We start from the raw sequence: 26,053 nt of genomic DNA on the forward strand, positions 1-26,053 counted from the left end.
GCCTCTGAAGAACAGACAGCACCTGGCCTCAACAGGGCCACCCTCCTCCCACCCTGACAGAGGAGAAAGGTAGAACAAAGCCACAACGATCCCCCAAACAAAACGACACCAGGAAAGAACTAGAACAAAGAATTGTTTAATCGCTTAACCCTTTCTCTTCCAGGGACCAGAGAAACAAGTTTTCTGCCCCTTCTAATGAGGGCAGTAAGGCTCGTGTGTTACCTCTACAACTGCAGGGGCAAAGTTTACGAGATGATCGTCTTTAGTACTCAAAAAAGCGAGAAGCAATGGTCACTGCAACACTAAGAGAATCCTAGAGTCTCCTAACGGAGAGCCCATTGCTAGAATACAAAAATAAAGGAGGCATCCCTGCATATCCCAGGCTAGAAAGAGTTAACCAGAAAGAGCAGGAAGAAGCTTTCCCAAAGAGGGGGTTGAAGTAAACAGCAGAGGTCAATAAAGCAACATCTTCTCCTGACTTCCCCAGCATGTTTTTTTTTTCCTTCACCAATAAATACAAATTCCTTGTTAACAAGCGACAAGCAAGTAATCTGCCCACAGCAAGGGGAAAAGGGGCTAGAGGCAGAAAGATTTTTCTCTCCCCTTCTCTCCTATTATTATTAATCTTCTTTTTTTTAACCAAAGCAGCCATTAAAAACAGCAACCCACTGCAGAGGCAGGGAATCTGGTTGCTTTCACACTGCAACTGGCAGGTAAAAGAGCTGCACTGTCTCACAAAGGTAAAAAAACCCAAAAAATAGCTGCCACAGCAAAAGGTGAATGGGGAGGGAGAGGTCTGTTCTCTTCAGAGCTTTCCATCTCAGTCTCTCAGTTTAAAAATCAAAGTCTGCAGACGTTGTCTACCGAAAGCTGAAAAAAAGTTTGAGTGGGAGGAGGGGAAAAAAAAAAAAAAAAAAAAGAAAGAAGAGGATGCGTCTAGTAGGAAGCCTTAAGCAAAAAAAAGAAAAGGGCAGATCATGTCAGAAAGCCACCCAAGTGAGGAGAATTTTCTGCTGCCTCTGGGGTTGGAAGAGCAGCAAATGCCGGGGGTGCACGTGGCTACGCCCCCAGCCAGGTGAACTCAACAGTCACAGGTACTGCGTGGAAACAAACCAACCTGCCCCGGGAGCTGAGGGACACCTGGCCCAGGTGAGCTCTGCCTCAGCAGGAGAGGGGAGGCTGATCCTGCCACCGCAGCTGGGCAGAGCACACGGGGAGCTGGTCCCTTTGAGGAGCTCCCACAGCACCAGGGCGAGCTTGGGCTTCACCCTGGGACAGAGCAGAGTCTCTGTCTGAGGGGCACCCTCAGCTCCCAGTCCTCTCTCTCTGCAGGGAACAGTGTCCTTGGAGAGATGCTGCCAGCTGACCTCTCTCCCTCCTCATCTGCAGGACTGTTCTGGAAGGCAGAGGCAGCCCTGGCTCAGGCAGCCCCGTGCAGCTGCGCTCAGCAGTGCCTGGCAGCCAGAGGCAGCCACAGGCAGCCAGGGGAGGAAAGGGAGGCCTCTCATCTTTCCACGGCAGCAACAGGAAGACCAGGGATTGCACCACATGGAAGAACAGCACACACACATGCGCACACACACTCCCAGACACACACCTCACACCCCTGGGACCAAGGCTAACATGTTCAGACCTTCGGCAGGAAGAGACACGAGACAGCGCAGAGCGGTTCAGATCTCCAGGGGCTCTTTGGTCTTAGTTGATAGTCCTAGAAAAAACAACCTCCAGAGGTGGTTGTAGCACAGCTGTGTAAGATCTGTGGGGTATTTAGTGTTTGGCAACTGCAAGAGGGAAAAACAGGGCTGTGTTACAGGAGGGGGAAGGAATGGAAGTACAGTGCTGTTTCCAGGTGTGCTCCTGGCTTTGCAGCCAGTCAGGGCATGGGGAGTGGGAAGAGGAAGGAGAGTTCCTGAGAGGACCACGAATCCATCTGATGTTACACCAACAGAGGCAGGGAAGGCCCACCTTGGCCAAGACAGAGCAGCTGGCTGCACAAAAATGCTGCTTCTGACAACTCCAGACTGTAGCTGTACCATTCACACGGTGACAACATCCTCAGCTCCTGCACAGGTGACGTGGAGAGGAGAAAGTGAACACAGCTATACACCTTGGGCAATGGAGAGGGGCTGTCACCTGCCCCTTTTCTCAGCAGCTTTAGCTACACAAGTCCTAGGCCTCTGATCCAACCTGTGCCCATCACTGTCACCTCCCTCCAAGGGCTCAGGGACCACAGGAGGGAGTATCAGAACCCGGCAAGCTCATTCTGCCTCGTGGAGCTGCACACACCCAGTGCCTTCACTGATCCCTCAGCTAAGACAGGGGGACAAGACAGGCAACCTCCAGTCCTCAATAGAGCACAGCTACATCTGCTGACGTGTCTGAGATGGAAGCCAGAAGAAAGATGTTATGGGACAAAACAGGTGTTTCATGGCCAACAACCGTAAACCGGGGGCCTCTAGACAGGCTGGTAGCACAGTCAAGCTTTCAAAATCACTGCAGTAAATTCATTCCATAACCCCTGCCCTAGGTTTGTATTTTATTCAGGAATTTAACATCCCCCCTGCAATGCAGGCAACAGCCCCTGTACCAGATCATACAGCAGCTCTGGAAAAATAATCACCAGTTACACTGCTCACAGACACTCAAAGACCCCTGTTGGGACTAAATTCCACTAAAGGCAAATCCCGGACTGCACTGCCATGGAGGAGGAGGAGGTGATGGTTTAGAGACGGCCGCTCCTGCCCCTGCCAGCTTGTCCTACCCTGTGCATAGTGCGAAACAGTGCAGTCATTCACCAGAGAAAGTTCAGGACCAAGGAAACTCGGTTCCCTTTCAGCCAAACATCTAGAGGAAGGAGAGGCAGTTCTGTTTTAGCTGGGCCGGCACTGGACTTGCCCCTCTGAGCTGTCTTCATCATCCGAGCCTCCGGCCCCACCGCTGGTCAGTCCTGTGATCCGGTACCCCATGTTGAGCAACATCACCTCCAGCGGGTCCGCGTTCATCCGCCGCTGGTTGGCCTGGGAAGCACCTTCCATGTCCACCACCACGCGCCCATTGAGGGTCTCGCTCTGCAAGATACCAAGGGACAGCCTTCAGGAGCAAGGAGGGGCTGTTCCTACTGCTGCAATGGGAGATCCTAGAGGGAAAAGACAGCAGGAAAGACAACAAGGGGGGCTTTGACTGCAGCCCTTACCTCCGGCCTGGGGTTCCAGAGTCGCACAACTGGGTCGATGCCGCTGGTGGCCAGGAAGCAGTAGCTGGGGTGAGGCTGGAGACAGTTCACAATGGACTCATCTCCCTGCAGCACACGCACCAGGTTGGTGGTTTCCTTCTCCCAGATGAAGAAGGAGCCGTCGTCCGAGCCACTGACGATGTACTGGGCATTGCTAGGGCAGAGGAGTAGAGCCTGGGGTCACTCAAGAGCCAGGCTCCAGAAGGCTGAGAATTTCTATCATCAGCAGGCTGACACCCCTCACACTTACACATCCAGACAAAGTTCCCCATGCTACCCCCAGGAGCCCTGTTTTCAATCCCAAATGGATTTCTGAAATGCTAGCCCAACCAGGTCCTCTGTGGATCTGCTCATCAGCTGCTCATGCAGCAACATGGGAGGAGGGTTCCTGTCAGCTTGTCCCAACCCTCCAAACCAGTGTCCATGTCATTTCATGAACAGCAACATGGGGCTACATGTGAGGCTTCCACAGAACACATCATCCTGCTGCTGCTCACTCCTATCCTGCAGCCCTGCTACCATGTGCCAGCGTACCTGCCAAAGAAATTGGCCTCTTTGATGTCCGTGGTGGTGTTGCAGTGGCCGCAGTATCGGAATTTGTAGTCGTAGCTGCGCTCCCTCAGCACCATCTCGTCCTCAGAGATGGAGTCCTTGCGGCCTGTGGCCCGCAGCCGGATGGGGCCACCCCCCTTCTTGTCTTCAGCTGCAAGGACAACACGTTTCCCTCAGCACCACTAGGGGAGTTCTAAGCAAAATGCACCCCAGGAGACCCCAGCAGCCTTAGAGAAGAGTTAAGAATGATTCCAGCAGGGAGCAGGGCTCAGGGGATGAAGCTTCCTTCCTTCCAGATTATCTCCTGGCTACATCAGACTCCTTTTATCACTCTCTCACTCAAGAGCAAACCAGGACCAGGCACAAGGAGAGAACAGGCTCAGGCCAGTTTTTGTGCACAGCAACAATCAATCTCCCTCAGAAGTTGGAGCTTTACTTTAGAGGGGCAGTTTAAGGAGGAAAGTCCTTGTGTGCTCATTAGGTTCAGTGTAACCTTGGAGAAGCCCAGGAGCAGCAGCACTCACCGTTATCACTCTTGGAGAAGAGGGCAGCATTGATGTCCCTGTCTAGTGCATCGCAGGCACTGCTGTGTGCTTGTTCTGGAAACTTCCCTTTAAAGTCATCCAGACACTCCAGTGCTTCTGCCACGTACTTGAGTTCAAAGAGACAGCGGGCGAGGCGGAAATGGGCCTTCAGGTGGCAGGGATTTAGGGATATAGCCTTCAAGCAGTCCCTCAGAGCATCGTAATGGTCCCCATCCCTGAGGAAAACAGAGCAGTGGATTAGCCAGCCCAAGCAGCAACAGCAAACATTTTCCACTGCTGTTTCCCAGCTCTCATTTCACTCCACAGCTTGTTGTTTCCAGCTCTCTACACAATCCCACACCCCAAGAGCTCACTAACAGCATTTGCTGTGACTCGGGGGCACCACCTGACCCAGCCCAGCCTCCCCAAGGCCTCTGCAGACACCCACAGGCAGCTCTGGGATGTGACCACACCAGGCTGCCCCGCCAGCCCTGACCTGCCATTTTAAATCCAAGAGAGCAGAGCTCCCTGCTGCAGCACATTTCGGGAAGTCCTTTGAAGATGGAGGATGCAGCAGCCCTCTGGCCAGGCAGCACAGCCCTCCCGTGCCAGGCGGGCTCCCTGTCACAGCTCAATCGTGCCCCTGTGTGGACACACGGCACAGCTCCGGCCCAGGAGCCCCCGGACAGCAGCTGCACCACCTCCCACCACTAAGGGACAAATACCTCAAGCAGGAGCCTTTTCTCACCTTTATAGGAAAAACCTTGGAGTTTTAGAAGTGAGCCTTTCAGCAGATGGACTGCACGGGGTATTTGTATTCTGTCTGCAGCCTGATTTCCCTGAGCACGGGGCTGTGGGAGTGAGGCTGTCCCTGGCTGTGCTCTGGAAGCAGGAGGGACTTGTTGAGCCTTGTGTGGTGCCCAGCTCAGGCTGGCAGGGCAGACACACCTGGGGTACCTGCACTGAGCCTCAACTGCTCAGACCCACAAGCTGCCTGAACAGAGTGCCAAGGCTCCATTTGATGGTTAATAATAGTAATAATGATAATGTTTCATACCTGCAACCTACATGCCCCACTGTGATTGCCCCATCCCTGGAAGTGTCCAAGGGCAGGCTGGACAGTACTTGGAGCAGCCTGGGATAGTGGAAGGTGTCGCTGTCCACAGCAGGGAATGGAATGAGATGGGCTCTAAGGCCCCTTCCAACCCAAACCATTCCAGGATTCTGTGCACTGCACTTACCAAGGTCCAAAACACTCCCAAGGACATGATGAATTCACAGAGCAACCATTTTAGACCACGTGAAACCTTTGTCAGGGAACCACAGGAAGGCTCAGGTTGGAAGGGACCTCTGGAGGTCATGCAGGACACCATCCCTGTACAAACACGGCTCCCTACAGCACATTCCTCAAGATTGTTTTTGAATAGCTCCAGTAAAGGAGACTCCACACCCTCTGTGGGCAGCCTGTCCCTGTGCTCTGTCACCCTCACAGTAAAAAAGCTCCTCCTCATGTGCAGGTGGAACAGGGAAGAGCTGTCCCAGTGTCTGGACTTATTAAGGGGAGCTCCAAATCTTGCAGGAGCATGTTTTGCACACCATTCACCCTGCAGCTCCCTCCTGTCCAGGGGGGCACTGGCCGCTCCCCAGCACAGCCCTGCCCGTGAGATCTGCAGCAGGAACAGGGCTCTCCAGGGCTCTTTGCAGCACTGCCAGGGTTAATTCAGGACACACAGCAACAGGCCACTTTTAGTCAGAGAAAGAGGGAATGCAAGTTACCTGTTAAGATGACAGACAGATGTCTCACATTTGCACACCTGACTGGGCTTTTAAACTGCTTTGCCACCCTCAAACATCCTTCAAGCTCAACTACCAGCGTTGGCAGCCCAACAGGCTGGTGTGAAAATGGACATGGTGAGATGGAAAGCAGGCTCTGGCTTCTCCCTTTGTTACAGGATTGACTCAGCTTGTGCAAAACTAGAAATCAGCTCAGTACTGCCAACATGGACTGCTGAAGGCAAGCCAGAGGGGGATGCAGTTGGCTTTTAGGAGCAAAATTTCAAAGGACAGCCTTGAAAGTACTGGAAAATATGAGCAGCATCTTAAGGGAGATGAACAAGGGGAGGTTAGGAAATTACAGACCTTCCTTTTTTCTTGCTCTCTCTGTTACTCAGAGAATGAGGCCAAAGCAGGACCTGCAGGGTTCTGAGGGTGGCCTGTACCTGTTCCTGCTCCAGACATCAAGAACATCTCAGAGACACATGGTGGTTCAGCCTGGGTCACTGTCGGCCTCTCCTCAGCCCAGCCACCTTCTCCGCACTCCACAAACTGTTCTGAGCAGAAAAGTGCCCCTTTTCTGCACCTGGAAGGCATCACCTCAGTGCTATTTAAATCCTACCCCTGCATGCCACAGAAACCTACTGTGTGTATGTTTTTCACATCTTCCTGCTACCCAAAACTGTGGCAAAGCAGTAGCTGACACACTGAAAGGTTCAGATGTGCCAACACCCTTCGGGAAAAACGATTCCTATAAGAAAAATGTCATGCATGAGATCAGCACTCAGCTTCTGTGTTCCATCCCTTAATCCCAACCTATTGTTCTTCTCCTTTGGAACACTGAGGTCTTTTTGAGGCAGCTCCTAAATCTCTGCTATTGCAAAACAGCCAGTAGGCCAGTTACCAACAGTCACAACAACTGCTGGCTGCTCTTTATCTTGGCAAGAAGAGAGGAGAATTCATAGTGGGGATTTCAGCAGGGAGAGGAGAAGGATATCCTCACAAAGCAAATGGAGATGAAGGACCATAGCTATTTTAAATATGTTAATGGCAAGTCATGGTACTCAGTCTCACTCTGCTCAAGGGGACAGGCACTAAAATAACTCAGCTGTATCTTGCAGATGCAGCTCTGGCCACTGGTCAGAGCAGACATTACCTACTGCAGAGGCTGACAGGGTGTTTTGCAACCAGCAGGGCAGAATCCCCTCCAGACTGCCAGCTCCCCAGATCCCTCCTAGAGGTTTGTTTCCAGTCAAAGGAGTGTGGGTTAACTGGGGTAACACAGGAACCACCAGGTCCGAGTGTCTGCAGTGTGAGGAACTTGAATAAAGCAGCAACCAAAGTCACCCCAGCAGCCCTAAAACAACCTTCTGTCATGAGCTGTTATAAAGCACAGTCACCATTACGTCATGTGTTGACAGCAGATTTGAGAGCCCTTCTTTAATGCAAATCAGAACCACCCAAATAAACACAGATACCCTTGGAGACACCCAGATGCTGTGAATCAGATGTGGACTTTGGGTTTCTTTTTAAACAGAAAAGGATCAGGATTTCACACAGCACATCAGTAGGTGAAACAATGGGCTGCCTACCAGCTGTGCCTCCCCAGGATTTGTCCAGCACAGACTGCAGCTCCACCCCTTTGTGCCAGAGGTGCCCAATTATGTCTCAATCTGATAACCCCAAGCCCACCTGACATAGGGACAGCAGGCCCTGCCCCAGGGTGGCCTTGGGAGTCCCCTGCAGTGACACTCCCCCTTACCACTTGCGCTTCATGTAGGCAGCAGCTCTGTTCCCATAGAGCATGGCATTGTTGGGGGCCTTCTGCACAGCTTTGCTGTACAGCTGGATGGCCTGGGTCCACAGCTGGCAGGCAAAGGCCTCGTTGGCTTGTTGCTTGATCCTCTCCAAGTACGGGGGCAACTCCACCTGGGGGCTGCAGGGGAAGAAGGGAGCAGCACAGGTCAGTTGTATGTCCTTCACTCCAGGTCAGCGTCTGCAGGGTTTAGTTCCAGCTTAGCTAATGCTTGCTAGACTTCCTAATAAAAGATTCAGGAGAAGCCAGAAGGGACTCTGGACCTGAAGAACCAGAGTTTAAGAGGAAAGTTAGGTTTTGACCATAGAATCCCAGAACAGTCTGGGCTGGAAGAGACTTTAAAGCCCATCTCATTCCACTCCCTGCCATGGGCAGGGACACCTTCCACAATCCCAGGCTGCTCCCAGCCCCATCCAGCCTGGCCTTGGACACTTCCACGGCAGCCACAGCTTCTCTGGGCAACCTGTGCCAGGGCCTCACCACCCTCTAGCAGTCTCACTACATCAGTGTGACCATCATTTGACTGTTTCCATTTTTCCTTCATCTACAGAGACACACTGCAATTTGAGCAGTGGGTATTTTAAGCATCAGACTTCACCAATAGGTCTTTGTTTCGACTGCATAAACAACGTTTCCAATCCTCTTTTAGCAATGCACAACAATGCACATGCAGCAGCATCTGAGCTCACCAGGCCCATGCTCTGCAACCCAAAATTCCAGCCCCATTCCTGCTGCCGCGGTGGAGGGGCCATCTAGAGGAGAGGAGCTGAAACAGTCCACAAAGTGACTTTGGAGGAACCCAGACTATCCATATATGGTATTAAATAAGTGCCTTGACTTCGAACCAAGTCTCATCAGCTGGAAGAAAAACAGCCACCAAGATGTGCTGCTGCGCCTTTGCCCCAGTTGTATTTTGGCCTAAAAGAAAGAAATCAACAGGAGCAACTCAAGAGGCTCCCTCCAGCCCTAGCTCCCATGCTAGGAATGGCAGTAGTGTTCCAGTGCTGTTGTCACAGAACAACTCTGGCTGCTTCAGTTCAGTTTGCAGCAGCAAGTGCCCAAAAAATGGCAAAGGGAAACAAGGTTCCTTCACCTGCCAGCCTCTGCCACCATCAACACACAGTTCCTACAAGCCAGGAAGCAACCACCACTCAGGACACTCTGCTTCCAGGCCTGAAAATTCATTTCTTGGTTTTGTCCACCTTAATTCATCATAAGAGGAAAAAGCCTCGTGGACAATTTCTCCCCGAATGCTCCTGCCTGGTCTGACTCCTGTTCACAGCCCAGGCACCAGAGGCCAGCACAGCCCCAAGGACAGAGGCCACCTGACAATGCAGGAACAGGGCAAGGGATTTGCACTTCACACCTTTTTGGCAGCACCTCACCCTGTGGAGCTGCAAAGGACGAGGACAAAGCCAGAGAAGCCCCTGGAGGGGCAGCTGTGCCCTCACCTCACGTGTGCCCTTCCCTCGGCCAGGCGGAAGCCGTTGCTGTGGAGATGGATCCCATTGGACACTCCATTGGTAGAGGTTTTTCCATTCTGCACTTCTGAAGGTTAGAAAAAGATATACACAACCATGCTAAGTATCAATGTAGATTATACAAACTCAGGGTTTATTTTACAGCAGGGCCAACCCACCACGACAGCCCCATTCAGAGCAGAAACAAAACTTCCATGATTCCACCTGGATTTGATTTGTCCTCTTACACTTACAAACCTCTGCAGTGCCCTTTATAATACATTTCTAGATCAGAAACTCAGACACACACAGAACTAAGTGCTCACACACAGCAAGGAGAGCTTGAAGGGAATTACTTTTGACTGATTTCAGGCCATAGTTGGACTCTAGTCCTGGAATGGTCTGGGAGGATACCAGGACCTTCAACCACTGAAAAGTCTGCTTAATCCTTGAGCACAGCTTTAGGCACTCTCAACTCACACACACCCCCTTCTCCACAGGTCACTTTTGCCCTCATGTTTTGTCCCACTGCAGAAGGATTTTGGAACTCAGGGTATGAACTGCACTGCAGAAACAGCCCAGCAACACCCACACCCTGCTTCATTGTCCTCCTGCACCCTGAAAATGAGTCGTGCGGTACAGAACTCCACTCTGCTGCTCCCTTTAAGACAGCATCACACTTACCCCCTGAAGTGTGGCACTTCTTTGGGAGGAGAAAAGTGTATGGTCGCTGTTTGTATGTCAGATCAAACAAATAGACCTGAGGAAAGGAAAAAAGAGCATGAGACAAGTCTGCAAAACAGAGATGCTCAAGTCAGAAATGAAAGACAGCTCTCTAGGTAGACAGTTCCGTGTTTGTGTCTGCTATTTCCAATTTTCTCACTGGAATCTTTTTTATAAATGGATACACAAGGGATGGCAGCAGTAATTGGGGTGTGTCCCAGTCCAGCCCAGTTCAGAGAGAATAACACTGAGAAACAGGAATCTGCTCTTACTCCACACCTGCAGAATTTAAAAGATGACCTGACCACTGACCCACCTGCTCAGAAAGCTTCATATTTCAATTAAACAACTAAGAAATTTCAGTTAACACAATGATAATGAAGAAACCAAACACCCATTTGACAGAAAAGAGGTGGGACACTGAGGAAAAGTCTTTCTAAGATGAAAACAGTATTTCCCAAGAAACTCCCAGGGCAGCTCTGTGAAATCCTAATTTACAGCTACACTGGGACAGGAATGGACACCCTAGGCCAGACCCCTGGCCCACCTTCTCCTAAAGGAAGTGAGTGTGAGAAAGAGCTGTAGAGGACAAGCACAGTGCAACCTGCCCACAAGCAAAGGTCCTGTTTAATCCACGCTGATTAATGCTGTCAAGAGGATTTTCTCATCCCATTGATAGGCTTTACAAAAGGTGTATGAATATCCCCCAGAGATTAAAATTAAAGCAATCAATATTCCAGGTGAAGGCCTGTGCTTCTCCAAGTTCCTCATTCACTACATTCTATTACAGAAGAAGTTTGATGTTTCAAGAATGAGATATGAAATCCTTTCTAGGTCAATAAAGGCCAGTTCCAGAACTGGTTTTGTTTATTTTCTTTCTCCTCTTCCAGAGAGTGAAATGTGAATCGGAAAACCACAACAGAATGTGGTTTAACTTTGATCACTGACAGCGTAACAAATATACCCCTAATCCCAAGTCTTTAGTCTGAATTAATCAGAAAGCAGTTTAAAATCAATCACATTACCCACAGAGAAGTTGCTGTACCTGTTTTCAATAGCACACAACAATGTCCAGTGACCCAATGTGAAGATTTCCTGCCTCCTTACCTGCTCCCCTCCCATGTTGACCAAGAGCTCGGTGCCATCAGGGCTGAAGGTGACGTAGGTGGCCACCAGGACCCTCAGCCTGTTGTTGTAGTCTGGAAGCTTCACTGGGAGGTGCCCTGTGGAGAGGACAAGTCCAGAATTATTGGTTTAACTCTTAACTGTAGTCTTTGTCCTACCCCAGCTGCTCCCTTTTACAAGAGCACAAGCACCTACAGGGTTTTCCATTTCCCACTGTTTACTGGATCCTTCCATGAGGAACCAAAACTATGCACAGGTGCCTCTTCACAGGTTCTGGGTATGGATGTCCCATCTCTGAAAGCATCCAAAGCCTGGCTGGATGGAGCTTGGAGCAACCTGGTCTAGTGGAAGGTGGCACAGGGTGGAACAAGGTGTGTTTTAAGGTCCCTTCCAACCCAAACCATTCTGTGATTCCATGATTCCAATTTTGCACAGCCACTTCCACATGAAGAGAAGAATTATGACTGCCTTGTTAACAATGAGCCTGCAGAACCCAGCAAATCTCAGTTTTAGGGATTCACTAGGATTTGGCTTTTGTGATTTGCAGCCATCTGCGAATACCTCCATCCTCAACCCCCTAATTAGGTTTCCTTAATAAAGCCCTTAGCACAAGGAAACCAAAGCTCCTAAATATTCAGCTCACACACAGGTTCTGTTCTTCAGACAGCAGATGTGTTGCATGACCAATTCAGGGGACCTGAGGAATCCTCTAGTGGGACTCATCAGGAGCAGGACTGTCAGAACTGGTCTGCTGAACATGCTGGCCTGAGATATTTAAGAAAAACAAAAAACCCAAACATTTTGGGGTAAAAGATAGTAAATAATGAGCACTGGAGAAAAATGTCATCTAGATTGCTCAGACACTGCATCACTGATTCTTCATCTGCAGGATGAGGACAAGTCACTTCTGTGCCAAAAAGATTTTGAACAGCAGCTTTGCTGGGACCAGTTCCAGGAAAGCCTATAGAGCCCAGGTTATATCCAACGCCTCACTTTCCAGCAGGAGTGACAAAAACACATTTATGCCGGACAAAATGCAGCAAGACTAGTTCACTACCCCAGTGAAATAACCTGCAGTTCCATGGAACATCTCATGGCAGAGATCCTCTGAGCAGAGGGTTTGTGTGTGATGGGTAGAGCTCTGTTTCTTGAGGCAGTGAAGTGCCCCAGTGCAGGGCCCTTACCTGCCACGTAGTACTGAGCTGCCCCGTCCGGGAGGGGCTTCTGCCGGTCACAGAACGTGTGCACTCCAGCTGAAGGACTCTGCTTCATGCTTTTCCTACCCAGAGAGAGGAACAGGCTTATGATAACCACAGCATTCAGCTGCCGGAAGCCTCATCTACACTGGCTTTTCTTGTGCACCCACGAGGACAAGGCCCACTGCCCACACAGCTATGGGGTCACTAGCCTCACACCACCCCAGTGTACTCATCAAAACCACTTTGGGTGACAGAAAAATCAAAGCAAAATTTCCCAGAAACAGGCTGGATCCCTGCAAGTCCCTCTTCCCACCAGAGCCAGATCCCCGTAGCAGAGACCTGCTCCTGCAGGCGGGTGCTGTTACCTGTGGTTGTGGATCATGCGGATGTCGTAGAGCCGCACAAAGGGCCCGCTGGCCCCCACGGCCAGGTAATTGTTGTCCTGGGGGTTCACTGTCAGGCACTTGGCCTCCACCAGCTGCCCACAGTACTCAGTCAGGTCAATCAGGACCTCGGAACGTTTGCTGTTCTCCCGCAGGTCGTACTGCCTGTGAAGGGATGGCAGTGAGGCACACGGGTCACGGGGTAACAGAGGCAGCAGGAAGAACTCATGCAATGTCCTGAGCCGGGAGGGACCCACGAGGATCAGCCAGTCCAGCTCCTGGCCCTGCACAGACACCCCAACAATCCCACCCTGTCCCTGAGAGTGTTGTCCACACGTTCTTGGAGCTCTGGCAGCCCTGGGGCTGTGACATTCCCTGGGGAGCCTGTTCAGTGCCCCACCACCTTTGGGGGCAGAACCTTCTCCCAACACCCAGCCCAAACCCCTTGTGACACAGCTAAAAGAGATGACATCAAGGACATGGACAACGGTCATTTGTGCCACAGGTACTGGAAGCACCTCAGTTCAACACACACTAGGCCTCAGCACCAGGCTAATCATTAAAAGCAGATCTATAATGTGCACAGATTTATTCCAGTTCCAAATTAAACTCCCAAGTCATGACGTGTTCCTTTCCTCCCTCTCTAGCAGTGAGGAAAATGGAGGAGCTGAGGAGAGTATTTATGACTCTACAAGATAAATCTTTCAGTTTTAGGAAAGGGAGAGATGAGCTTAGCCATTTACAGAGACAGCCTCTCTTCAGGTCTGTGCACAGCACACATTGTGATGGTTCCCAAAAGCAAACCGACTGGAATACCTGATTAAGCCATCTTCTGCTGCACTCCAGAAGGTGTTTGGCCACATGGGAGCCGTGGCAATCCGCTTCACTCTGTTGGTGTGATCTCCAAACATGTGCACAGTCTCCTTGACAGTCAAGTCATGGACGTGCACCTTGGAATCCGCAGCTCCCGTGATGAGGATCCGATCCCCCGAGTGCGGCAGGAACTGCGGGACAGGGTTGGACACTCACCTGGAGAAGCCCTGAGGCTGCTCACTTGGACACGCTGGCAGCCACAGAGCAGGAGCTCTGCTTCAGGAGCGTGGGCTAACCCATGTTACTCCCTTTACACAGTCAGGAGTCACCAGCTACAGCAGGGCACACCAGAGTGCCTACATCACACATCCCAATTTGCTACAACCATTTCCTTCCAATTCACAGACAGAATAAGCCTGAGATCTGTATAAACTAAGTGCTGTATTAGATTCAATCCTTTCCCCCATAATTAGAAATATTACACTTTTTGTGGGGGAAACTGTTTGCAGGAAAACGTTTCCCAGCAAGGATTTATCCTTTTACTCATCAGGTTGCTGTTTCTGTTAGTTATTCATTCCTTCTAAGCACATACCTTGACAGAAAAGATGTTTGCAGTGTGTCCTGTGTGCATAGAGAGGAGTTTCTTGTGGTGCAGAGGATCCCACACAATGGTATGCTGGTCATCAGAGCCAGAGGCCAACAAGCTAAAAGGAACAGGAGACAAATATGCACCATGAATTCTTCCGTTCCACACCGTGCCTGGTCTGTGGAGCTGTTTGACCACAGACATCCATTAAGTTAATTCAGCCCTAACCAGCCCATTTCCTCTCCTTCCCTCAGCTCTCTGTTCTTGCTGCTCACCATCCCTTCAGCCAGGTCTAGGAGCTAAAGCAGACAAATAGCAATCCCCCAGAAAACACAGCAGACTGAAACATCTCATGCAGACTACAAGGGGAAAACAACGAAATGCAGGGCCTCTGCCTCCCTTATTACCCTGGCTGTGTTAACTGCTCCACACCATCTCTGAAGCCCAGCCAAGGCACTCATTCCCAGGCTCCAGATATGCCCAGGCAGTCCCAGGGCTCATGGGGTGAACCACAAACTGCTTTTAAAATCATTGCAAGGTGCTCTTGGCCTTGTCCATCCATCTGCATCTGAACCAAAGGAATCTGACATCTGCAACCCTCAGGTCTTTTAAACTCAGATTTCCTTGTAGCCATTCTCTTTCGAGCACATGAAGCTTTCACTGGTAAATAATTCTGAAGAGTATCAGAGGGCAGACTTTGGATGTTGTAAGAGGCATGTGCAGAAATACCCACTCTCCTCCAATCCACTCATTTCTCACTCTTTTAGAGTTTCCCTCTAAAATTGCAGAGGGGTGAATTCTCTACCTCCTTCCCTTGGATATGTGTCCCCCAGCAGCAGCTTTTAACAGCATGGTGAAGGGGGTGGGGAAATGTCACCACCAGCTGGGCAAATCCTAAATATCCATTATAATCCATAATACCACTTAAGAAAAGAGGAGCAGCCTTCAATCTCCACTTCTTAGTTTGACCATTTCCCTTCTGAACTCACTAAAGGGGCATTTCTAATAATATCCAGATATATTTAACAAAATAAAGCTTCTTTAGAAGCGTGAGCTCTACTACAGCTCAAAATTTGAGCTTGAGCTCCACTTCACTAGAAATGGGAAGCAGCTGCTTATGATAACATGACCTACATCCTACTCTTGGGAAAATCTGGGGTTATGGCTTTGCTGATTCCCCAAATGAAGCCACATACTTACTCTCCTTTTTCATTCCATTCCAGACAGTTGACACACCCAGAGTGACCCTGAGGGAAGGAGGCAAGGGAAGATGGTATTACTCAAACTTCAGATGTATCAAACAGAGCTGTCCTAAGACAAGGACACAGCAAACTCCTCACAAATAACAGCTTCTTCCAATAAAAGCAGGGTTTTTTTTTATTCCAACCCCGCAAAGAACTCCATACGTGTGGTAGATAAGCACCTCCAGAAAAGATAGACATGCTAGAGCAGCTGGGGTAGAAAAGGCAAAATGAAACAAATAAAAAAAGGTAGTGTTGAATAAAATGGCAGTTTAGTCTCAGAGGCTACAGCTGAAATCCTGCTCTACAACGGAAAGGTGACTTTGCTTCCAAAGCCCTTGGCTAGGCTGACAAATTACATGTACAGGCACTCTGGGAACACAGGGAAAATGCACTTTTGATAGCTCTGTTAGAAGCACCTTGCTGCTGGGTGACTACATCATCCATCTTCATCCACATTAACCAACAATTGCACCAGGAAGTGGGGGAGTGTTGAGCAGCATTGGATGTGGGAGATGGGACTAAAAAGTGGGACAAAAGAATCCTTTCTCTCCCAGACCAAGATAATTGATGTGTTAGAGGTTGGCTCAGTTGGATAGAGCAGGGTGTTGATAATGCCAAGGTTGTGGGTTTGACCCCCAGATGGGGCTGTTCACTTCAGACTTCAGTGATCCCTGTGGGTCCCTTCCAACTCAGAATATTCTGTATAATCTTAAAATCTTTTCTAAGGTATGTCAGAGTGCACCACAATCTGTTCCTTGGGGATCCCATTAGAGCTGTGACCGTTGAACAGCTGACAATTGCCTTTTCCAGGCATCAGTGCTGAGATTAGGTGGTGCCCACCCTGTTAAAGGTTCTCCAGGTAGTGCAGAAAGCTCACACAAGCCCTTACTGACCCACTCCTGCCTCTAATGCAGTTTGGGGGAACAAGGAATCAGCATTTACCTCATGAAACAGAGAAGTTCTCACACTCCTGCAGAAAGGAGCACAGCAAGGAGCTGGAGTGCTCTCTGGACACTCACCTGCAGCTCAGCCTCCAGCCCCAGGCGGCGGATGAAGGGGTCGGTGACATGGTAGTGGCGCTCGAAGCCCAGCGCTCCCCTCTCCTGCAGAGCAAACAAGCACCACACTGACCATGGCAAGCACAACAATGCTCCTCCTGCCCTCTCACAGAAGGTTCTTGAAGTTTAAAAATCACAGCAGGTATTGGGGTGTCCACAGGTGCTGTACTGTAACAGGGAGTCACAGGATCCCAGAATGGTTTGGGTGGGAAGGGACCTTAAAGCCCATCCAGTGCCACCTCTGCCATGGGTAGGCACACCTTCCACTGTCCCAGGCTGCTCCAAGCCATGTCCAACCTGGCCTGGGACACTTCCAGGGATGGGGCAGCCACAGCTTCTCTGGGCACCCTGTGCCAGGGCCTCACCACTCTCACAGGAAAGAATTTCTTCCCAATATCCCATCTAACCTGTTCTCCTTCAGCCCAAGGCCATTCCCCCTTGTTCCATCACTACACATCCTTGTGACAAGTCCCTCTCCAGCCTTCCCATCCCTTGAACATCTCCAGGTGAGCAGATCATAATCTTTGCCCCTGATTTAAAACGCTGTGTACCTCAGTGCCAGGCTCCAGCTGGGGAGCCAAAACCAGCTCTGAGAGGCCCACACTGAGGCAGAGTGAGCTGACCCTACTTTGGGCCTGAAACACGAGATATGGAAGGACTTGGGAATGCCTGTTATTATCCCTTGGCAAGGCAAGACCTCAATCCTGGGGACAGCAGCAGTGGAGCAGAGCTGCTCAGGGGCACTGAGCCATTGCAGAGCCTGTCCCAAGGCAGCAGCACCATGGGGTGAAGAACTGGGGGTGAAACTGGGCAGCTCCTGCAGGGATGGGCTCCTCCTCAGGCAGGGAGCAGAGCTGCAGTGCCACAGCACAGGCTGTTCCAGAGGGATGGGAACAGCTGCCACAGAACTGCGTCAGTACAAATGAAGGTGAAGGAAAGCAGGACAGTTGTTTCCCCTGTGATCTCACAGGGCTCACAGATGCATCAGCAGATGGCTCTGATGAAAGAAGGCCAACTGCAGAGGCAGGAATGAAGGAGAGAGAATGCAAGTCAGATTTTGGTTGGAACATCTAAACGTCCATGGAGATTCTTCCCTAGGACTTGACCCAGCTGTGGTCCCATTCCATGCCACACTTGTCAACTTAATCCTTTGTCATCAGCATTTGGAGATGGGAATACCAATGTCAAAATCACCCTGGTGGTGCCCAAAAATTCACTCTGGTGGTGCCCAAAAATTCACCCTGATGGTGCTTGGAGCACATCAGTAGTCCCAGAGCAGACACAGAGTGCTGAATTCCTTTCCCAGCCCAGTGTTCAGTAATGAACTCCACACACCAAAAGCTATTTGAAGACAAAATGGAGACAGACATGAAAGGATTGGAGGCAAAACAAACCAGGCTTTTTGTAGGAGCTTCCATGACAAACTTCAAACCCCTTGATGTATTTTTGTGGAGAGCATTCCTAAAGCATTGCAAGGTCCATGCAAGGTGCTGCAGGTATAATTCTGAGCTACTGCAACCCCAATGGCTTTGTGAGGGCTGTGGGGTAGGATATTGCTTTTCCTACAAGGAACTGCCTGACTTAGCAATCTTCCCAAGGTCACACATCAAAGTCTGACAGAGCAGACAGTCTGAGACAGTCCCAGGCTAAGGCTCAAACCACAGAACCAGCCCTTCCTTGTTAGGGCAGCAAAACAAATCTTCGCACATGGATTAAATTACAAGCTTAAAACAGAGTTTGGTACCAAACTGCAAAGTGAGCACTCGAGCTCCCAGTTCCTTATTCTGGCTACTCACAGATCCCTTTCCTGAATGCTGATTATCAGCAAAGCTGCAAATGATTTCAGGCCTCTGAGTCCCAGCAATAATTGCCCATTGTGTCTGCTGCAGCCAGTCCTTTCACGTTGATATTCCACAAATGCAGCCATCAGATGACTGATCCCACCACCGCACAAGTTTTTTTTCCCTACACAAAGGAAGCAACACAGCACTCTCTAAAGAAAAGGAGACAGAGAGGCTGTGACAGAGATCATTAGCTTTACTACAGTCAGAAATACCTCTGATGGCAAGATCACACGGGGAGAACACAGAAAGCAGAGAGAGAAGCTGGCTAAGGGCCTTTGTGGTGCCCAAACACAAGCAGCTCTATTTCTCTCTTCAACTCAGAAGGAACAGAGCTGCTGATGGCAAACCAGCCCAGGGAGAGGAACTGTGCTCCTGTCATGCCAGACTTCATCCCAGCTCTCCATTAAAGACAGTGACAGGTCCTGTGTGTTTGTTCTCTTAAGCTCCTTAAAGGGCTTATCAATATGTGAGTAACAGAGCTGGTTCCCAAGGAAAAGCACCACCAGGAGTTTTTCCCACTCCAGCACTGAGTCCCCTCTCCCCCCCCAGCACCAGCAAACACAGGGCTCACACCTACCTTGATCTGCCTGTGGATGATGTCCCTGGTGATGTTGGCTTTTGCCATCTTCTTGCAGTGGGGCAGACAAAGAGAAGCTGTGGGAAGAGCTGCTGTGCATCCAAGCATTCCAGCCGAGCCAGATCCTCACTGAGGGTGTTCAGTTACCTGCAGGACAGGACAGCAGGGGACACGGGCAGGGACATCACACATCAGGCCACTCACAGGCAGGGGCAAGCTCTGCTTCCCAGAGATAGTGGTGGCTAAGAACTGAGAAATCTGGAATAAAGGCTCCTGAAGACACTCAAGGAAGGAACAATGGGAGAATGAATGTCTGTCTGACTCAAGGCCATTCCCAGTTTGTGAAGGAATTCATGATGAGCACAATTCCAGGACTGTATCAGCCTGGAAAATCCATGTTTCCCTCCCAGCAAAGATCCTGTGAGTCTGGAGCAGTGTCCTGTCCCAGGCTTCCCTCCCATCATTCCAGGATCACTCATGTCCAGCGTCATGTGTCCCAAACTCTACAACCAACAAAGGCTATACTGTGAATAAACACAGCACTGATGCTTCTGGCCACCTCTTCTCTCTCATTTACTACATTGGATTATCAGCAAAACACCCCTAAAATATCCAGAAGGGCATAAACATTCCTTGGAAATCACAACAGCCAACCATGAGGTGATGACTGAACACCTAATTACCTCAGCAAGAGAAAAGGGGAGAACAGGTAAAATTGAATTTCCAGGAGAAATTAAGAGTTTTGAACACTCTTAATGGAGTTTAACGTACTAACCTAAATAACTGAAACCCCATGGAATTGGCTACTCCTGCTAAAAAACATTAAAATTGCAGAGTGATGGTCACAACCCTGAGCTGGACAGGCTGCCTAGCAAGGGATCAGTCAGTCCCTGAAAAATGCTGCAAATTCCCTCAATTTCCATCCCACAGCTGGGCCCATTTAGACATTTCTACAGTTCTCTTTAAAATAACAAAAAAAAATTAAATTTCAAACACTCATTTGTCCTATGTAACCCTCTAGTTTAAAATCCTCTTTAAAAACACTTCCAGGCAGAACAAGCCAAAATTTTCCTCTTCCAAATGAGGAAATGCTGATTCATTGAAACAAGAGCGTTTCACAGAAATGCTGCAACAAACAGGAGCCCTGGCAAACCTCATCTGTTTCTCTGCTGCCACGGGAGGGCTTCCACTGGCCCTCCTGTGCCACCCTGCCATGGGCAGGGACACCTTCCACTGTCCCAGGCTGCTCCAAGCCCTGTCCAACCTGGCCCTGGGCACTGCCAGGGATGGGGCAGCCACAACAACAACTTCCCTCAGGGACAGGAAGGGGAGGAAGCAGCAGCATCTGGGCACAAGGGCAGGTGGATCTGCTGATTCTGCAGCTCCTGAGCAGTTTTCTGAGCTGCTTCCCCAAACCTGAGGAGAGAGACAGGAGCAGGAGCATGTCCAGGGAAGGGAACAGAGCTGAGGAAAGAGCTGGAGCCCCAGGAAGGGCTGAGGGAGCTGGGAAGGGGCTCAGCCTGGAGAAAAGGAGGCTCAGGGGGGACCTTGTGGCTCTGCACAAGTCCATGACAGGAGGGGACAGCCGGGGGGGTCGGGCTCTGCTCCCAGGAACAGGGACAGGAGGAGAGGGAATGGCCTCAGGCTGTTCCCAAGTCCATCCTCAAAGACACAGGGACAATATCCCAGCACATCTCAGTGCCTCACTCTTGTCTGCAGCCTTCCACTCTTCTTAGTGCTTCCCTACAACATTCCCAGGCTCTGTCCACAGTCTCCCCTCCCAAAGCAACATCCAGCTTCCTCCCCTCCTCTCCTTCCCTGCCAGGGAGATTTCTTGTCTTCCTCTTCAAGAACAACTGAATTTGGCTCTTAGGACCCCTCCATGCCAGTGCCAGGCAGGCTGACAACACCCCAGTGCTCTTTCAGGAGTCTTTTTTGTCACATTTCCTACCTCTAGTTATGGATAATTTCTAATCAGCTGCTTTCTCTTCCAACAGCACCCAGCAACCTCAAGGACACACATGGAAAAATGCTTGTGCATGGAAAGATCCAGATCTCCCATATACAGCCATAAATAACCCACACCAAGAGGCCAATTTAGAGCTAAATAAGTCACTGCAAAACCATTAATACCCTAAAACCCCTCTGTATAAACAGGATGCCCAGAGGGAAGGAATATCCAAACCCTCCAAACCCACCACTCCTTAACAGACCCAAAGTCCCTGGTTTTTCAACAAAGACTCGTCTGTGCCAGCATCTTCTACCTTGTGGAACTCTGACACCCAGTCTGGCCGGGTGAGAGCAGCAATACACAGGATCTGGCTATTTCTGGGAGTGGCTTTGGGATCACTGATGTGTTGTGGAACTTCCCAGCTCTCTGGACAAGTCATTGCCAGCCCTGGTAACACACAGGTGGCCCCAACAGAACATTGTAGTGCAGATCTCAGAGATCAACACAACTTCACTTCTTAAAAGATACAGGCGAGGAAAATCATCCACGAAATCAGAGCTTGGGTAACAGGCGTGGATAAAACCCAGTCAAACAGGAATTCAGGAGCCTAAGGTGTCTCTTTCCAGGAAAGTGCTTGATTTGGCAACTGGATGCTGCAAAATACTCAAAGGTCTCACAGATCTTTTGCCTTTGCTTGGCCAAGAAGGCTCCAAGAGCCCTTCCTCCTTTCCCTTCGCTGTTTTTTGTTGCTCAACAGGTATTCTACAGCTACAAAGGCCCTGGCAACCCTTCAATTATCATGGAATCACAGACAAAGGATTAAGAAGCCCAAATTCTCATTCCAAATCACATTTTGAGCATTAGCCAGAACTGATCACAATCACAGACTCACAGTCCCCATGGATATGACAGTTACCTCGTTCAAATATTAAATAAATAAAAAACAAACAAACAGAATAAATATTAAGTGTTTGTAACACTAAAGACTATTGACCCCACCACTGTACAGATAGATCCAGCCTCCAGTTTCAAACTGACCCTGGAATAAAACAAAATCTCCCAAGATTTGTAGATCTCCTACAAAATATATATAATAAAAATCAGACAAAAGTAAACTGTGCCTCCCAATTTCTTGAACACAATGGCTTCCAAACATGAAGTCCCTCCAAAGGGTGTCTTTGTCACCACCAAAGGAATTGGAAATTTCCACCATGGAAATTGGTAAAGAATGTTCCTCTTTAGGCAATACCACCGTGCAAATTCTGCTCTAACCCATTCTTGCAGCTTGTGGCTTTTAACTAACCCGGCACAACCGGCTCCTGGTGGAAAGAGGGATTAAGTCCCAGAGCGAGGGACAATTTAGGACAAATCTGCACTGTTACGACCAGGGCTGACTCCACAAGCAGCTTCACTTTGGGTGCACATAAAAGATCACCCCATCCCTCCCCATCTCTGCAGGTGTTCCAGGGCAGGGCTTGGAACAACCTGGGCTGGGGAAGGTGTTCCTGCCACTGCCACAAAATGATTTTTAAAATCCCTTCCAACCAAACCATTCCATGGTTCCGTGACCTGTTTGGGGTTATCTCTTGGATGACACCAGGGCACATTTCTCTATCGCCCTTCAAGGACAACTTTCCCTCATCCTTCACTGCTCCAAACCTGCCTGGAACATCCCAGACCAGGACTAAAAACTGGGATTCAGTAACTGTCACCTCCTCCAGCGACAACCTCTTCCCAAACTGCTCCCTGGGGCACACAGAGGATCAGCCCACCTGCAGCTCCCTGCACTTTCCTCCTGGACTCTGCCACACACAACTCCAGGGGTACAAACAGAACTTTCACAACACTTGGCCTTTAAATCCACAGTCAAAAATTAACAAGGCACACATTTCCGTGGGCTCCAAATCTGGCAGGCTCTGTTTACACTGACAGTCATTTAAAAGCCCCTTAAGCTCCTGGGAAAGTACACTTCCAAAGGGTACTCCAGGGCATGGAGAGGAACACTCCCTCCAAGTCTGGAAACAAAACCTCGACACTGATAACACAAATAATTCCATCAATTCAACATCAAACGCTCCCCACACACAGCTTGGATTTGGGGGATTGCATTTCCCTCTCATGGAACCACCTGAGTACCCACAGCAACACCACGAGAGTGACGGGCTCTGCACAGGGGGGTCAGAGCCCCAACCTTGGCACCAGCACCCTCTGGAAAAGCTCCATCCGCCCCAAGGAACTCCACAAAGCAGCAGGACTCCTGAAATCAGCAGTTTTAAACAAGCAGTCCCATTCCTAACTGCTTGGATGGGCCCAAGTTTCTCAGGCTCCAAACTCAAGGTCGTTGGGAAAAAGCAGCACTCTGCACACCACAGCTCATCCCAAGGGAAGGTTCCTTAGACCCTTCCCTTCAGCATCTATAAATTATTTCATCCATCCAAACACCACCCAGAACCTGCCTCGAGAGGCTTCTTTATCCTCAGAACTTATTTCCCTGTCCTCTTTACCTTGCCTTTCCAAGAGGTCACAGATCAAATTAAAATATGTAAATGTACATAGGAATACATTTTTTTTTTTTTTAAGGAAACCTGAAAAACCAAGAGGGAATGACCTGGTTAGCAGCAAACACCTTGTTAAAAGAAGGTTTTGCTCCAGCTGAAGGAGCTGTAAGGAGCAGCAGCAGCTCCCCAGATGGCTGGAGCAGGGAGCCAGGAGAAGAGGTGAGATCTGAGCCCTGACAGAGGCTGCACGAGGGGACTGTCAGGGAAACTCTGACACACTCAGGCCACACGGTGCCCCCAGCTCAGCCCTCCCACTGCAGTCCTGCCTCTCCCTTGATCCCCAGCTGACATATCCATGGGGAAAAGAGAAGATGCCAGGAAAACCCCCCAGCCCAGCCCAAGCAACATCCCAGTGCCAAGTCTCACATGGCCCAGCAGCTCCAGGAGGGAGTTTAACTGGCAGAGGAGGAGAGGCTGATCCCCTCTCCAGGGAAAGGGGCTGCACAACACCCACCAGGGCAGGGAAAGTTCCTGTGAAGGCTTTAGCAAGGGGACAGCGAGCAGAGGACAGAGCAGGGCAGGATCACACCCAGGAAAGGGGAAAGGAATGTGAGGACAGGGCAGTGCCAGGAGTGGGAAGGAGAAAGGGAAGCCAAAGATCAGGAGCTGTACCTGGCAGGGGGTGGTACCAGCAGATGATGCAGGGCCTGGGGAAAACGGGGATGAGGGGCTGGGGTGGGAGAATGGATAAAAGAGAGATCCTTACAAGGAGTCAGACTCCTGGTACAGAAAAATGGTGACACCTCGGGGGAACAAGGGGACACCTGACAGAGCCCGGGGTGGGAGGAATGCCAGGAAAGGGAGGCGAGGGGGAATAGCTGAGCGGGAAGGGGCACATGGAGATGTAGCTGCCAGGGAAGGGTTTTGGGGAGTACAGGGCAGGCAGCTGACAGGGAATAGGGTACAGGGGCACAGCTGACAGGAAAGGGAACACGGCTGACAGGGAAAGGGCCCGAGGTGTGCCTGACCGGGGAGGGAATGGGGACTGACAGGGAAGGGGGCACAGGGGGAAGAGCTGCCAGGGAACGGGAACCGGGAGCCGGCTGACAGAGAAGGGGCCCGGCAGATGTAACCGCGAGCGAAGCGGGTACAGGGGGCAGCCGGCAGGAAGGCGGCACCGAGGGGCAGCGGGCAGGGAAGGGGACCGGGGGTCGGGTGTCTGTCAGGGCAGAGGGGCGGCGGGGCCCGGCCAGCCCGCGGGGGCCCGTTACCTGTCAGGCCTCCCGGGCGCGAGCGCAGCGGGCACGGGAGGCGGCGAGGCTCCATCCATCCGGGGCAGAGCGGGAGCAGCGCAGGGGCCGCGGCGGGGCCCCGGCCGTGCCCCCCGCCCCCGGCCCTGTTTACCCCCGCCAGCTGTCCGGGGCTGCGCTGCGCCCCCCGCCGCCGCCGCGCGCTGCGCATGCGCCACGCCAACTGCGCAACCGCCCCCCCCCCGCCAGCCGCCGCGCCCCGCCCCGCGCAAAAGGCGTAAATCCCCTTCGTGAATTCCGCCCCTTCCTGCGCGCCGCCGCGCCGGAGCCGACAGCTCGCGGGACCAATGGCAAGGGAGGACACTGATCGTGAGCGATCCGCCAATCGGCGTTCAGGGGGCGGGAGCGCGGCGGCGTGAAGGGGCTGCTGGGAGATGTAGTCAAGGAGGGAGGAGTGATGGCCGCCGGCTCGCCTGCCCCAAACGTGGGGGTTACAGCCCCCTGCGCTCGGACCGCCCCGCAGCGGCGAGCATGGTGAAGGGTCTGGAGGGGAGGGCAGGAAGGCATAGGCTGCGGTCGCTCAGTTTGTCCAGCCTGGAGAAGAGGGGGCTGAGGGCAGAGCGTGTCAGGGTGTGGAGCTTCCCTGCCCCTGGAAGGATCCCGTCCCACCCCTGCCATGGACAGAGACACCTTCCACTGTCCCAGGCTGGGACACTGCCAGGGATCCACGGGCAGCCCCAGCTTCTCTGGGCACCCTGTGCCAGGGCCTCACCAGCCTCACAGTGAACAGCTCCTTCCCAAAATCTAATCTAAATTTACACTCAGCCAGCTTAAGGCTATTCCTTCTTGTCCTGCCAAGTACAGACCCTTTTAAATAATCCCTTTCCCTCTTTCTTGTTGGCTCCTTTGGGTACTGGAAAGCTGCAATCGGGTCACCCTGAAGCTCCTCTCCTCCAAAGCAGCCTTTCCTGACGGGAGAGGTGCTGACCCCTCTCCTGGACCCCTGGGTGCCTCCTCAGCCCCGCTGTGACTCTCCGGCCTCTCCAAGCCGGGCTGTGCCCGAGCCCCGCAGAAAAGCTCATGGCAGGAAACCCTCCCAGCACAACCCCCCAGCCAAGTGTGTCAGCAGCTGCTCGCCCGGCAGCACCGAGCCCGGCTCTGCCTGGAAATTAAAACTCGCAGAAAGAGCCCGGGAAGAGCCAGGGGGTGGCAGTGTTTGCAAAATCCTTCTCCTCTCCTGTCCTTCCCGCGGCCACTGGCCCTGGGGACACTGAGGACAAGCACGGCTGGCGTCCCCTCCACTCCCAAGTAACTTAATGAACCCTCCCAAAGAGGGGATGTGTGTAAAAGAAATCAAAACTTACCGATTCACCTCCCTATAATTTATTTCCACAATTAAACATTCCTGAAGACTGTTCATAAAGTGTAATGAATAGTTTAAATTT

At 51.1% G+C, this 26,053-nt stretch overlaps 1 protein-coding gene across 1 annotated transcript; it reads right to left on the reverse strand.

Moving 5' to 3' along the window:
* Positions 1 to 128: 128 nt before the first annotated feature.
* WDTC1 (WD and tetratricopeptide repeats 1) lies at positions 129 to 24,784 on the reverse strand. The gene is made up of 16 exons (XM_083879420.1): positions 24,630 to 24,784; positions 18,910 to 19,056; positions 16,450 to 16,533; positions 15,387 to 15,433; positions 14,193 to 14,304; positions 13,604 to 13,791; positions 12,770 to 12,952; positions 12,390 to 12,484; positions 11,188 to 11,303; positions 10,042 to 10,117; positions 9,349 to 9,445; positions 7,844 to 8,017; positions 4,309 to 4,544; positions 3,767 to 3,935; positions 3,194 to 3,386; positions 129 to 3,068 (listed from the first exon to the last, which is right to left on the reverse strand). The coding sequence occupies exons 2-16, from the start codon at positions 19,015 to 19,017 to the stop codon at positions 2,871 to 2,873; spliced, it is 2,076 nt and encodes a 691-aa protein (XP_083735546.1). The 5' UTR covers positions 19,018 to 19,056; positions 24,630 to 24,784; the 3' UTR covers positions 129 to 2,870.
* Between the last annotated feature and the right edge of the window lie 1,269 nt (positions 24,785 to 26,053).

The sequence above is a fragment of the Zosterops lateralis genome (assembly GCF_965231275.1).
Source record: "Zosterops lateralis genome assembly, chromosome: 28".
Classification (NCBI taxonomy): Eukaryota; Metazoa; Chordata; class Aves; order Passeriformes; family Zosteropidae; genus Zosterops; species Zosterops lateralis.